Below are 15,638 nucleotides of genomic sequence, written 5' to 3' on the forward strand. Positions count from 1 at the left end.
GTTAAACTGATCTTAGATCAGTGTTTGGGATTAAATCACACACATTTAACAGTTGAACATAAATAGTACTATCCTATCATTAGTTAAAGATAGTATCTATACTTAAGATACATTAGTGATTATAAAGTTGAATAAGAATTTTGTTTTCCAACCTGGGTTTTGTAGTCTTCCACCAAGACACCCTGGACAGTCTTGCCTAGCAGGGTGGAGTCATTACAGTACAGTGGGAAGACAGCCTGGACAGTCTTGCCCAGCAGGGTGGAGTCAGTACAGTACAGTGGGAAGACAGCCTGGACAGTCTTGCCCAGCAGGGTGGAGTCATTACAGTACAGTGGGAAGAGAGCCTGGACAGTCTTGCCCAGCAGGGTGGAGTCATTACAGTACAGTGGGAAGAGAACCTGGACAGTCTTGCCCAGCAGGGTGGAGTCAGCACAGTACAGTGGGAAGACAGCCTGGACAGTCTTGCCCAGCAGGGTGGAGTCAGTACAGTACAGTGGGAAGAGAGCCTGGACAGTCTTGCCCAGCAGGGTGGAGTCAGCACAGTACAGTGGGAAGACAGCCTGGACAGTCTTGCCCAGCAGGGTGGAGTCAGTACAGTACAGTGGGAAGACAGCCTGGACAGTCTTGCCTAGCAGGGTGGAGTCAGTACAGTACAGTGGGAAGACAGCCTGGACAGTCTTGCCTAGCAGGGTGGAGACAGTACAGTGGGAAGACAGCCTGGACAGTCTTGCCTAGCAGGGTGGAGTCAGTACAGTACAGTGGGAAGACAGCCTGGACAGTCTTGCCTAGCAGGGTGGAGTCAGTACAGTACAGTGGGAAGACAGCCTGGACAGTCTTGCCCAGCAGGGTGGAGTCATTACAGTACAGTGGGAAGACAGCCTGGACAGTCTTGCCTAGCAGGGTGGAGTCATTACAGTACAGTGGGAAGACAGCCTGGACAGTCTTGCCCAGCAGGGTGGAGTCATTACAGTACAGTGGGAAGACAGCCTGGACAGTCTTGCCCAGCAGGGTGGAGTCAGCACAGTACAGTGGGAAGACAGCCTGGACAGTCTTGCCTAGCAGGGTGGAGTCAGTACAGTACAGTGGGAAGACAGCCTGGACAGTCTTGCCTAGCAGGGTGGAGACAGTACAGTGGGAAGACAGCCTGGACAGTCTTGCCTAGCAGGGTGGAGTCAGTACAGTACAGTGGGAAGACAGCCTGGACAGTCTTGCCCAGCAGGGTGGAGTCATTACAGTACAGTGGGAAGACAGCCTGGACTGTCTTGCCCAGCAGGGTGGAGTCATTACAGTACAGTGGGAAGACAGCCTGGACAGTCTTGCCCAGCAGGGTGGAGTCATTACAGTACAGAGGGAAGACAGCCTGGACAGTCTTGCCTAGCAGGGTGGAGTCATTACAGTACAGTGGGAAGACAGCCTGGACAGTCTTGCCTAGCAGGGTGGAGTCATTACAGTACAGTGGGAAGACAGCCTGGACAGTCTTGCCTAGCAGGGTGGAGTCATTACAGTACAGTGGGAAGACAGCCTGGACAGTCTTGCCTAGCAGGGTGGAGTCATTACAGTACAGTGGGAAGACAGCCTGGACAGTCTTGCCTAGCAGGGTGGAGTCATTACAGTACAGTGGGAAGACAGCCTGGACAGTCTTGCCTAGCAGGGTGGAGTCATTACAGTACAGTGGGAAGACAGCCTGGACAGTCTTGCCTAGCAGGGTGGAGTCATTACAGTACAGTGGGAAGACAGCCTGGACAGTCTTGCCTAGCAGGGTGGAGTCAGTACAGTACAGTGGGAAGACAGCCTGGACAGTCTTGCCCAGCAGGGTGGAGTCAGTACAGTACAGTGGGAAGACAGCCTGGACTGTCTTGCCCAGCAGGGTGGAGTCATTACAGTACAGTGGGAAGACAGCCTGGACAGTCTTGCCCAGCAGGGTGGAGTCAGTACAGTACAGTGGGAAGACAGCCTGGACTGTCTTGCCCAGCAGGGTGGAGTCATTACAGTACAGTGGGAAGACAGCCTGGACAGTCTTGCCCAGCAGGGTGGAGTCATTACAGTACAGTGGGAAGACAGCCTGGACAGTCTTGCCCAGCAGGGTGGAGTCATTACAGTACAGTGGGAAGACAGCCTGGACAGTCTTGCCCAGCAGGGTGGAGTCATTACAGTACAGTGGGAAGACAGCCTGGACAGTCTTGCCCAGCAGGGTGGAGTCATTACAGTACAGTGGGAAGACAGCCTGGACAGTCTTGCCCAGCAGGGTGGAGTCATTACAGTACGGTGGGAAGACAGCCTGGACAGTCTTGCCCAGCAGGGTGGAGTCAGTACAGTACAGTGGGAAGACAGCCTGGACAGTCTTGCCCAGCAGGGTGGAGTCATTACAGTACAGTGGGAAGACAGCCTGGACAGTCTTGCCCAGCAGGGTGGAGTCAGTACAGTACAGTGGGAAGACAGCCTGGACAGTCTTGCCCAGCAGGGTGGAGTCATTACAGTACGGTGGGAAGACAGCCTGGACAGTCTTGCCCAGCAGGGTGGAGTCAGTAAAGTACAGTGGGAAGACAGCCTGGACAGTCTTGCCCAGCAGGGTGGAGTCATTACAGTACGGTGGGAAGACAGCCTGGACAGTCTTGCCCAGCAGGGTGGAGTCATTACAGTACGGTGGGAAGACAGCCTGGACAGTCTTGCCCAGCAGGGTGGAGTCATTACAGTACGGTGGGAAGACAGCCTGGACAGTCTTGCCCAGCAGGGTGGAGTCAGTACAGTACAGTGGGAAGACAGCCTGGACAGTCTTGCCCAGCAGGGTGGAGTCATTACAGTACGGTGGGAAGACAGCCTGGACAGTCTTGCCCAGCAGGGTGGAGTCATTACAGTACAGTGGGAAGACAGCCTGGACAGTCTTGCCCAGCAGGGTGGAGTCAGTACAGTACAGTGGGAAGACAGCCTGGACAGTCTTGCCCAGCAGGGTGGAGTCATTACAGTACAGTGGGAAGACAGCCTGGACAGTCTTGCCCAGCAGGGTGGAGTCATTACAGTACAGTGGGAAGACAGCCTGGACAGTCTTGCCCAGCAGGGTGGAGTCATTACAGTACAGTGGGAAGACAGCCTGGACAGTCTTGCCCAGCAGGGTGGAGTCATTACAGTACAGTGGGAAGACAGCCTGGACAGTCTTGCCCAGCAGGGTGGAGTCATTACAGTACAGTGGGAAGACAGCCTGGGCAGTCTTGCCTAGCAGGGTGGAGTCAGTACAGTACAGTGGGAATACAGCCTGGACAGTCTTGCCCAGCAGGGTGGAGTCATTACAGTACAGTGGGAAGAGAGCCTGGACAGTCTTGCCCAGCAGGGTGGAGTCAGTACAGTACAGTGGGAATACAGCCTGGACAGTCTTGCCCAGCAGGGTGGAGTCAGCACAGTACAGTGGGAATACAGCCTGGACAGTCTTGCCCAGCAGGGTGGAGTCATTACAGTACAGTGGGAAGACAGCCTGGACAGTCTTGCCCAGCAGGGTGGAGTCATTACAGTACAGTGGGAAGAGAACCTGGACAGTCTTGCCCAGCAGGGTGGAGTCAGTACAGTACAGTGGGAAGACAGCCTGGACAGTCTTGCCCAGCAGGGTGGAGTCAGTACAGTACAGTGGGAAGACAGCCTGGACAGTCTTGCCCAGCAGGGTGGAGTCATTACAGTACAGTGGGAAGACAGCCTGGACTGTCTTGCCCAGCAGGGTGGAGTCAGTACAGTACAGTGGGAAGACAGCCTGGACAGTCTTGCCCAGCAGGGTGGAGTCATTACAGTACGGTGGGAAGACAGCCTGGACAGTCTTGCCCAGCAGGGTGGAGTCATTACAGTACAGTGGGAAGAGAGCCTGGACGGTCTTGCCCAGCAGGGTGGAGTCAGTACAGTACAGTGGGAAGACAGCCTGGACAGTCTTGCCCAGCAGGGTGGAGTCAGTACAGTACAGTGGGAAGACAGCCTGGACAGTCTTGCCCAGCAGGGTGGAGTCAGTACAGTACAGTGGGAAGACAGCCTGGACAGTCTTGCCCAGCAGGGTGGAGTCATTACAGTACAGTGGGAAGACAGCCTGGACAGTCTTGCCCAGCAGGGTGGAGTCAGTACAGTACAGTGGGAAGACAGCCTGGACAGTCTTGCCCAGCAGGGTGGAGTCATTACAGTACAGTGGGAAGACAGCCTGGACTGTCTTGCCCAGCAGGGTGGAGTCATTACAGTACAGTGGGAAGACAGCCTGGACAGTCTTGCCCAGCAGGGTGGAGTCATTACAGTACAGTGGGAAGACAGCCTGGACAGTCTTGCCCAGCAGGGTGGAGTCAGTACAGTACAGTGGGAAGACAGCCTGGACAGTCTTGCCCAGCAGGGTGGAGTCATTACAGTACAGTGGGAAGAGAGCCTGGACAGTCTTGCCCAGCAGGGTGGAGTCATTACAGTACAGTGGGAAGACAGCCTGGACAGTCTTGCCCAGCAGGGTGGAGTCAGCACAGTACAGTGGGAAGACAGCCTGGACAGTCTTGCCCAGCAGGGTGGAGTCATTACAGTACAGTGGGAAGACAGCCTGGACAGTCTTGCCCAGCAGGGTGGAGTCATTACAGTACAGTGGGAAGACAGCCTGGACAGTCTTGCCCAGCAGGGTGGAGTCATTACAGTACAGTGGGAAGACAGCCTGGACAGTCTTGCCCAGCAGGGTGGAGTCATTACAGTACAGTGGGAAGACAGCCTGGACAGTCTTGCCCAGCAGGGTGGAGTCAGTACAGTACAGTGGGAAGACAGCCTGGACAGTCTTGCCCAGCAGGGTGGAGTCATTACAGTACAGTGGGAAGAGAGCCTGGACAGTCTTGCCTAGCAGGGTGGAGTCATTACAGTACAGTGGGAAGACAGCCTGGACAGTCTTGCCCAGCAGGGTGGAGTCAGCACAGTACAGTGGGAAGACAGCCTGGACAGTCTTGCCCAGCAGGGTGGAGTCATTACAGTACAGTGGGAAGACAGCCTGGACAGTCTTGCCCAGCAGGGTGGAGTCATTACAGTACAGTGGGAAGACAGCCTGGACAGTCTTGCCCAGCAGGGTGGAGTCATTACAGTACAGTGGGAAGACAGCCTGGACAGTCTTGCCCAGCAGGGTGGAGTCAGTACAGTACAGTGGGAAGACAGCCTGGACAGTCTTGCCCAGCAGGGTGGAGTCATTACAGTACAGTGGGAATAGCCCTTGTGTAAAAACAGCCGATCTAGTAGGTTGTCCCATGAATATGAGTGTATATAATGTATTTCTCCATTGAGACAGGAGAGAGGGAAGGAATAGCGAGGCCCATTGATCAGTGTGGAATCAGATTGTCAAGGAAATGGGGGCAAGCTGCTTTTGTGCTTCTCCATTTGCGTCCACCCCCCCCCCCCCCCCCACACACACACACTGCTAGCTCTGTGAAATATTATCTGAGGGGGTTGGCAAGAGATGATGCGTCTATCAGGAGTCTCTCCATAACAGGATTTGAACACAGTGTGATATGCTTACTGCAGCCTCCACAGAAATGAAACCGACAGAGGCCTTGTCGGAAGAAAAGCTCATCAATATATTATGGAAGTTTATCAACGTTGATCACGGTTCCGTGGGTTTTGATTTACATTTGGGTTGAAAGGAAGGGGGCTCTGATCTGAAGCGGGTGACCTTGCAGCATCAACGGGAATGTAAAGTAGATCAACAGAACTACTGCATTCTCAGTATAATGTTTCTAGAGAGTTCTCAACAAGATGTTGACTTGGTTAGTAGAGGTCAATATAGGAAAGCTGAAAATAGACCTTGACTCTGTAGTTGTGGAGATGTTGGTGTGTGTTTTTTTTGCTTGCTTACCTGCCTGTGAACTTGAATTTATATGGTGTGTTCAGGAAGTATTCAGACCCGCTTCCCTTCTTCCACATTTTGTTACGTTGCCGCCTTATTTTAAAATTGATTCAATTGTTTCCCCCCCACCCCAATCTACACACAATATCCCTTAATGGCGACGCAAAAATAGTTTTTTAGAAACTTTTGCAAATGTATGAAAAATAATCACATTTACATAAGTATTCAGACCCTTCACTAAGTACTTTGTTGAATCACCTTTGGCAGTGATTACAGCCTTGTGTCTTCTTGGGTTTGACGCTACAAGCTTGGCACACCTGTATTTGGGGAGTTTCTCCCATTCTTCTCTGTAGATCCTCTCAAGCTCTGTCAGGTTGGATACAGATATTTTCAGGTCTCTCCAGAGATGTTCGATCGGGTTCACGTCCGGGCTCTGGCTGGGCCACTCAAGGACATTCAGACTTGTCCCGAAGCCATTCCTGTGTTGTCTTGGCTGTGTGCCATTCCTGTGTTATTGTCCTGTTGGAGGGTGAACCTTCTCTCCAGTCTGAGGTCCTGAGCACAATGTAGCAGGTTTTCGTCAAGGATTCTCTCCGCTCCGTTCATCTATCCCTCGATCCTGACTAGTCTCCCAGTCCCTGCCGCTGAAAAACTTCCCCACAGCATGATTCTGCCACCACCATGCTTCAACTTAGGGATGGTGCCAGGTTTTCTCAAGGCGTGGCGCTTGGCATTCAGGCCAAAGAGTTCAATTTTGGTTTCATCAGACCAGAAAATCTTGTTTCTCATGGTCTGAGAGTCATTTAGGTGCCTTTTGCCAAACTCCAAGTGGGCTGTCATGTGCCTTTTACTGAGGAGTGGTTTCCGTCTGGCCACTCTACCATAAAGGGCTGATTGGTGGAGTACGGCAGAGATGGTTGTCCTTCTGGAAGGTTCTCCCATCTCCACAGAGGAACTCTGGAGCTTTGTCAGAGGGACCATTGGGTTCTTGGACACCTCCCTGATCAAGACCCTTCTCCCCCGATTGCTCACTTTGGCCAGGCAGCCAGCTCTAGGCAGAGTCTTGGTTGTTCCAAACATCTTCCATTTAAGAATTATGGAGGCCACTGTGTTCTTGGGGACCTTCAATGCTGCAGACATTTTGTTACCCTTCCCCAGATCGGTGCTTTGACACAATCCTGTCGGAGCTCTTCCTTCCACCTCATGGCTTGGTTTTTGCTCTGACATGTACTGTCAGCTGTGAGACCTTATATAAACAGGTGTGTGCCTTTCCAAATCATGTCCAATCAATTGAATTTACAATAGGTGGAATCTAAACAAGTTGTAGAAACATCTCAAGGATGATCAACGGAAATAGGATGCACCGGAGCTCAAATTAGTCTCATAGTGAAGGGTCTGAATACTTATGTAAATAAGGTTTGTATTTCTAATACATTTGCAAAAATTTATAAAAACCCGTTTTTGCTTTGTCATTATGGGGTATTTCGTGTAGATTGATGATTTTTTTGTATTTCATCAATTTTAGAAGGCTGTAACGTAACAAAATTTGGAAACAGGGAAGGTGTCTGAATACTTTACCGAATGCACTGTGGCTTTACATTTAAGTGTGTTTGTGTGTGTGTACTTGTGAATGCGGTGCACCCTTATCAAAGTCGCTGAAGTTGGAGACTTTTATTTCCCTCACCAACTTTAAACATCTGCTATTAGAGCAGCTAACCGATCGCTGCAGCTGTACATAGTCCATCTGTAAACAGCCCACCCAATTTACCTACCTCATCCCCTTACTGTTTTTATTTATTTACTTTTCTGCTCTTTTGCACACCAGTATCTCTACTTGCACATGATCATCTGATGATTTATCACTTCAGTGTTAATCTGCTAAATTGTAATTATTCGCTCCTATGGCCTATTTATTGCCTACCTCCTCATGCCTTTTGCACACAATGTATATAGACTCATTTTTCCCCCTACTGTGTTATTGACTTGTTTATTGTTTACTCCATGTGTAACTCTGTGTTGTTGTCTGTTCACACTGCTATGCTTTATCTTGGCCAGGTCGCAGTTGTAAATGAGAACTTGTTCGCAACTAGCCTACCTGGTTAAATAAAGGTGGAAAATTAAAAATAAAAGTCTGGCGTCTCATCTTGTGCGTGTTCTTCCCTCCAGCCTCCCCATGCGGTGAAGCTGCTGTCTGTCCTGAGGAGCATGGCCCACCGGAACGGACCTGACTCTTTCTTCAGCTTCCCAGGGAAGAGTGCTGCTGTGAGTACAGTAACAACTCAGTACACCTCCACATGTATACCGGAGTCAGACTGATCATTAGAAGACAGAAGACACTACCCAACTAGACTACAGTCTGACGCTACAACTGGTATTCCCCTAAGCACTGTTCAAGTCGTGCACTATGTAAGGTAAAAGTCGTTTCAGACTTGTAGTGACTGATATGAGTCTCGGTGAACACGGTGTCTACGGTAAGGTCGTGGTATTTACAGCACCTCTGGATAGCTTCTAAATGGGTTACATCCTCTTGTGCTTGACTTCCCACATGATCCAAGGCCGGACGCAATAGCAATAACTAAGATAATGCATCATGAATTGCCTATAAGCGCTGACCCAGCACACATCTTGGCTTCTATATCCTATAATGCCAAGGTTTACCAACCATATGTAGCTTGGGTCATACTGTACTTCTCTGTGTGTGTTGAATAAGCAGCAAGAGAGGAGGAGCACAGATGCTAGCTAGTCTCCCTCTGTCCTTCTCCTCCCTTCATTCTAATGCTCCTAGCCGTCTTCCCTCTGTCCTTCTCCTCCCTTCATTCTAATGCTCCTAGCCGTCTTCCCTCTGTTCTCCTCCTCCCTTCATTCTAATGCTCCTAGCCGTCTTCCCTCTGTTCTCCTCCTCCCTTCATTCTAATGCTCCTAGCCGTCTTCCCTCTGTTCTCCTTCTCCTCCCTTCATTCTAATGCTCCTAGCCGTCTTCCCTCTGTTCTTCTCCTCCCTTCATTCTAATGCTCCTAGCCGTCTTCCCTCTGTTCTTCTCCTCCCTTCATTCTAATGCTCCTAGCCGTCTCCCCTCTGTTCTTCTCCTCCCTTCATTCTAATGCTCCTAGCCGTCTCCCCTCTGTTCTCCTTCTCCTCCCTTCATTCTAATGCTCCTAGCCGTCTTCCCTCTGTTCTTCTCCTCCCTTCATTCTAATGCTCCTAGCCGTCTTCCCTCTGTTCTCCTTCTCATTCCTTCATTCTAATGCTCCTAGCCGTCTTCCCTCTGTTCTCCTTCTCATTCCTTCATTCTAATGCTCCTAGCCGTCTTCCCTCTGTCCTTCTCCTCCCTTCATTCTAATGCTCCTAGCCGTCTTCCCTCTGTTCTTCTCCTCCCTTCATTCTAATGCTCCTAGCCGTCTTCCCTCTGTTCTTCTCCTCCCTTCATTCTAATGCTCCTAGCCGTCTTCCCTCTGTTCTTCTCCTCCCTTCATTCTAATGCTCCTAGCCGTCTTCCCTCTGTTCTTCTCCTCCCTTCATTCTAATGCTCCTAGCCGTCTTCCCTCTGTTCTTCTCCTCCCTTCATTCTAATGCTCCTAGCCGTCTTCCCTCTGTTCTTCTCCTCCCTTCATTCTAATGCTCCTAGCCGTCTTCCCTCTGTTCTTCTCCTCCCTTCATTCTAATGCTCCTAGCCGTCTTCCCTCTGTTCTCCTTCTCATTCCTTCATTCTAATGCTCCTAGCCGTCTTCCCTCTGTTCTCCTTCTCATTCCTTCATTCTAATGCTCCTAGCCGTCTTCCCTCTGTTCTTCTCCTCCCTTCATTCTAATGCTCCTAGCCGTCTTCCCTCTGTTCTTCTCCTCCCTTCATTCTAATGCTCCTAGCCGTCTTCCCTCTGTTCTTCTCCTCCCTTCATTCTAATGCTCCTAGCCGTCTTCCCTATGTTCTCCTTCTCATTCCTTCATTCTAATGCTCCTAGCCGTCTCCCCTCTGTTCTCCTTCTCCTCCCTTCATTCTAATGCTCCTAGCCGTCTTCCCTCTGTCCTTCTCCTCCCTTCATTCTAATGCTCCTAGCCGTCTTCCCTCTGTTCTTCTCATCCCTTCATTCTAATGCTCCTAGCCGTCTCCCCTCTGTTCTTCTCATCCCTTCATTCTAATGCTCCTAGCCGTCTCCCCTCTGTTCTTCTCATCCCTTCATTCTAATGCTCCTAGCCGTCTCCGAACTCATTCTCACCCCTTCCTTCTCATAGCATCAATCCCTAAGCTGCTTTTTCCAATACCTTTTCTATCTATCCAGCCATTCAGCCAGCCCGCCAGCCATGTGATTTAGTGAGTGAAAGAATACCATATAAGTCCCCTGGGAATGTTCTGTTATTCCCCTCTCTTTATTCCCCTCTCTTTCTCTTAAAATAGAGCAGTGTTCTAATACACTTCCTGGTGTCAATGGGTTTAAAAGTGAGGACTTAGTGAAGCTAACTCAGTTAAGCTGCTCTTGCTGAAGTCTTCAAGGTAATGAAGGATGAAAACTTATCAGACGTAGTCTCAGCTATGATCTCATATCTTAGGCGATGCCGGCTAGGTTTTCATGAAGGACGACATCATAGCCTTATGTATGCTACGTTTTAACTGTGTATCTCCGTCTAGGACCGTTACCCTTCACTATTTTCTCAATGAGTCTCACCTGAATTCTGACTATACCTGTATATGGCCGTGGTACATTTGACTCTACAGTACCTGGGCTAGATAGCTAACTATAGAGATAATCATGTCTGCTCCCATTTTGTCTTACAATAGCTTTCTGGAACACTCACATTGTATGTAGAGAGAGAGAGTGAGTGAGTCTGCGCACTGTATGTCTCTGTGTAGCCTTCCATTGCCATGGTGACAGTGCCCTTTGGTGAGGGTGAGCTCAGGGCCGCCCTAAGAGGGTCTGTGATTGGCGTGTGTGCAGCGGAGACTGAGCACAAAGCACACGCCTTCCCCTTGCTGTGAATCTGGCTAATGAGGCAGGAAGCCCTCTGGATAGACACACACACACACACACACACACACACACACACACACACACACACACACACACACACACTCACGCATGAACAACCATCCCTTCCTTCTTGGACCCACTGTAGTCTAGGTCACACTACTCACAATCCTATTTTTAAAACCTGGTTTCTCGACTCATTGAGCTAACCGTTTGTCTCCTCACAGGGTATCGCTCTGCCCCCTATAGCCAAATGGCCGTACCAGAGTGGATTCACCTTCCACACGTGGCTCCGCATGGATCCAATCAACAACATCAATGTTGACAAGGAAAAGCCTTACCTGTACTGGTGAGTTACATACACCGGGCGTCCATGTTGGAGATCAACTCCTCTGCACTCGGCGACTGCAGACCGACTAGGAATCACCTTGCATCCTAAATGGCGAGTCATTGTGATTTGTCGACCAGTCAGTCTGTAGCCACCGACTAATGTCGTCAGTCTCATACACCCAATCTAACACTGACACAACTTACTGCTGCTTGATTTGTTCTCTTTCTCTATGCAAATGACGTCTCTACTCATATCCTGACTTGAGATACCCATGCATACATTTTGTATGGATAATCCGATGTTATTCAGGTGTATTCAAATAGAATTTGGATCATACCGTAGTTCCCTTTCTGTGTGTGTTTGTGTGTGTTTGTGTATACTGTATTTGCACGCTAAGGAAAGCTATTTGATTTTTTCCCCTTGTTCATCAAAATTGTAGGATGAAGTCATCCCCAAATAGTAAAAAAAAAACTGACATCAGAGAGAGGCTTAATATACACACACACACACACACACACACACACACACACACACACACACACACACACACACACACACACACACACACACACACACACACACACACACACACATTACCAGATGAAGTAGGCATACTGATGCAATGCCTCTCCCTCTCCGTTTCCATTTACCTCTCATCCTTCTCTCTCTCTCACCCTTCTTTCTCTCTCCTCTCCTCTCTCTCCTCTCTCCCCCTTACTCTTTCCTCTCTCCATTCCTCCCTCCCTCCCTCTCTCAGGGACACTAAATCAGAGCCTCACTTGTTTCTATTTTCAGCCGATAATTAATTTCTGTCAAAAAATCTAATTGATGTGCCGGGATTTGGTCGGCCTTCTGTTTGGTGGGCCTTCTGAAAATGATAACCAACCACACACAGCCAGCCAGCTAGAGGCAGAAAATTCTGTAGTAAAACTACTTCAGACTCTGCCCTTTTAAAAAGAGATTAGTTCACTAAATCACACGGCGACCGCCGGGGCCCCTGCTCGCTCAGAACAGACACCCACAAATGGGAATTTGTTGTGAAGTTGACAAATGATTGAGTCTTTCGCCATCTCTGTCTCTCCTCTGTTTTCAAAGTGTTTTTTAAATGTGTATGTTTGAATGATTTATTGGCAGGTTGACTTGTCTCAACCCCCGTCTGCCCTTGAGTGTTAGGCTGTGTTAAAGTGAGCCGTCACGCTCACTAACTGAATTGGGTTTTTTCCTTCTCTTTTTTTGTCTTTTTCTTCCCTCTCTTCCTGTAGTTTTCGCACCAACAAAGGTCTGGGATACTCTGCACACTTTGTGGGCTGCTGTTTGATTGTGACCTCGTTAAAGTCCAAGGGGAAGGGATTCCAGCACTATGTGAAATATGACTTCAAACCACAGAAGGTAGGCAGACGGCGACGCCGGCCGACAGACAGATACTGTCCTGTGGGAGAGACACACACAAACCTAGCACTCATAAAACATAGAAACACGTGCTAAGTAGGACACACAAACATGTTCTCTTTCTCATAGGACACACAGAGAACAAATTGTACGCAGGCATAGTACACATACACTGCCCTCTCGTCTAGGACCTTTGGGAGGAAGCATAGTCATCTGGTTCTTCCTCTGGGGCCCAGTAATGTCAGAGCAGAACAGTGAAAATAGGATAGCAGGAACGAGAGAGAGGGATGATGTAATGGGGCACGACACACAGCCAGACCATAGCACCCAGTCAAGCCCAACAGCCTCTGTGAGATCCATGGTGCCCCTGGCCAATTAAAACGCCCCTTGTTATCCCCAGGAGTGGAACAATGCTACTCTACTTCCTCCTCAGACTCAGAACCTCATTCTATCTTTAGGCCTCTGTATTCCACGGTCGGTCTTATCTCCCAAGCTGTCTGCCTGGTAACTCTAATAACCTATTTCACTGGATTCTTCCAATGTCTGACAGAAATCTGAGCAGCCGATGTAGGTGGGATTGTAGCCCATGGGGTTTAGGAGCTGATCGGGCGATGTCCCATGTCTCATAAGGGTAACTCTGTTAAGGCAGCTAGGAATGAGGCTAAATTAAGGCTGGCCAATGCTTTTTTTGGTCGTTTGCAGTCTGCTGCTGCCAATGTGAAACTCATGATAACATAGCCTATTATTCATTGTATCTTGTTAGTAACTTCATTACCATTGTTGTTAATTAAATTATAATTTAAAACATTATAACAACAACAACAAAAATGTGTGAAACTGGTGAGGTGTTTAGGGTGTTAGGTCCATAGAAATCTAATCTCATTCTAGTGCTGTGGTTAAGTTGTTGTTTCAGTGGTACATGGTGGTTAAGTTGTTGTTTCAGTGGTACATGGTGACCATGGTGGTTAAGTTGTTGTTGTTTCAGTGGTACATGGTGACCATGGTGGTTAAGTTGTTGTTTCAGTGGTACATGGTCACCATGGCGGTTGTTGTTTCAGTGGTATATGGTGGTTAAGTTGTTGTTGTTTCAGTGGTACATGGTCACCATGGCGGTTGTTGTTTGTGGTACATGGCGACCATGGTGGTTAAGTTGTTGTTGTTTCAGTGGTACATGGCGACCATGGTGGTTAAGTTGTTGTTGTTTCAGTGGTACATGGTGACCATGGTGGTGGTTGTTTCAGTGGTACATGGTCACCATGGTGGTTAAGTTGTTGTTGTTTCAGTGGTACATGGCGACCATGGTGGTTAAGTTGTTGTTGTTTCAGTGGTACATGGTGACCATGGTGGTTGTTGTTTCAGTGGTACATGGCGACCATGGTGGTTAAGTTGTTGTTGTTTCAGTGGTACATGGTGACCATGGTGGTTAAGTTGTTGTTGTTTCAGTGGTACATGGTGACCATGGTGGTGAAGTTGTTGTTGTTTCAGTGGTACATGGTGACCATGGTGGTTAAGTTGTTGTTGTTTCAGTGGTACATGGTGACCATGGTGGTTAAGTTGTTGTTGTTTCAGTGGTACATGGTGACCATGGTGGTTAAGTTGTTGTTGTTTCAGTGGTACATGGCGACCATGGTGGTTAAGTTGGTGTTTCAGTGGTACATGGTGACCATGGTGGTTGTTGTTTCAGTGGTACATGGTGACCATGGTGGGTAAGTTGTTGTTGTTTCAGTGGTACATGGTGACCATGGTGGTTGTTGTTTCAGTGGTACATGGTGACCATGGTGGTTGTTGTTTCAGTGGTACATGGTGACCATGGTGGTTGTTGTTTCAGTGGTACATGGTGACCATGGTGGTTAAGTTGTTGTTGTTTCAGTGGTACATGGTGACCATGGTGGTTGTTGTTTCAGTGGTACATGGTGACCATGGTGGTTAAGTTGTTGTTGTTTCAGTGGTACATGGTGACCATGGTGGTGAAGTTGTTGTTGTTTCAGTGGTACATGGTGACCATGGTGGTTAAGTTGGTGTTTCAGTGGTACATGGTGACCATGGTGGTTGTTGTTTCAGTGGTACATGGCGACCATGGTGGTTAAGTTGTTGTTGTTTCAGTGGTACATGGTGACCATGGTGGGTAAGTTGTTGTTGTTTCAGTGGTACATGGTGACCATGGTGGTTGTTGTTTCAGTGGTACATGGTGGGTAAGTTGTTGTTGTTTCAGTGGTACATGGTGACCATGGTGGTTAAGTTGGTGTTTCAGTGGTACATGGTGACCATGGTGGTTGTTGTTTCAGTGGTACATGGCGACCATGGTGGTTAAGTTGTTGTTGTTTCAGTGGTACATGGTGACCATGGTGGTTGTTGTTTCAGTGGTACATGGTGACCATGGTGGTTAAGTTGTTGTTGTTTCAGTGGTACATGGCGACCATGGTGGTTAAGTTGTTGTTGTTTCAGTGGTACATGGTGACCATGGTGGTGAAGTTGTTGTTGTTTCAGTGGTACATGGTGACCATGGTGGTTGTTGTTTCAGTGGTACATGGTGACCATGGTGGTTAAGTTGTTGTTGTTTCAGTGGTACATGGCGACCATGGTGGTGAAGTTGTTGTTGTTTCAGTGGTACATGGTGACCATGGTGGTTGTTGTTTCAGTGGTACATGGTGACCATGGTGGTTAAGTTGTTGTTGTTTCAGTGGTATATGGTGGTTAAGTTGTTGTTGTTTCAGTGGTACATGGTGACCATGGTGGTTGTTGTTTCAGTGGTACATGGCGACCATGGTGGGTAAGTTGTTGTATCTTTCAGTGGTACATGGCGACCATGGTGGTTGTTGTTTCAGTGGTACATGGTGACCATGGTGGTTAAGTTGTTGTATCTTTCAGTGGTATATGGTGGTTAAGTTGTTGTTGTTTCAGTGGTACATGGTGACCATGGTGGTTAAGTTGTTGTTTCAGTGGTACATGGTGACCATGGTGGTTAAGTTGTTGTATCTTTCAGTGGTACATGGTGGTTAAGTTGTTGTTGTTTCAGTGGTACATGGTGACCATGGTGGTTGTTGTTTCAGTGGTACATGGTGACCATGGTGGTTGTTGTTTCAGTGGTACATGGCGACCATGGTGGTTAAGTTGTTGTTGTTTCAGTGGTATATGG

At 48.7% G+C, this 15,638-nt stretch overlaps 1 protein-coding gene across 1 annotated transcript in view; it reads left to right on the top strand.

Annotated features, from left to right (window-relative positions):
* LOC120034741 (lipopolysaccharide-responsive and beige-like anchor protein) overlaps positions 1 to 15,638 on the top strand; it is a 244,439-nt gene that overhangs the window by 6,353 nt on the left and 222,448 nt on the right. The window contains exons 3-5 of the mRNA XM_038981345.1: positions 7,991 to 8,086; positions 11,010 to 11,131; positions 12,376 to 12,502. Coding sequence (XP_038837273.1) covers positions 7,991 to 8,086; positions 11,010 to 11,131; positions 12,376 to 12,502 — 345 coding nt within the window. The remainder of the gene's footprint in view (positions 1 to 7,990; positions 8,087 to 11,009; positions 11,132 to 12,375; positions 12,503 to 15,638) is intronic.

The sequence above is a fragment of the Salvelinus namaycush genome, chromosome 42 (assembly GCF_016432855.1).
Source record: "Salvelinus namaycush isolate Seneca chromosome 42, SaNama_1.0, whole genome shotgun sequence".
In the NCBI taxonomy this organism is placed as follows: domain Eukaryota; kingdom Metazoa; phylum Chordata; class Actinopteri; order Salmoniformes; family Salmonidae; genus Salvelinus; species Salvelinus namaycush.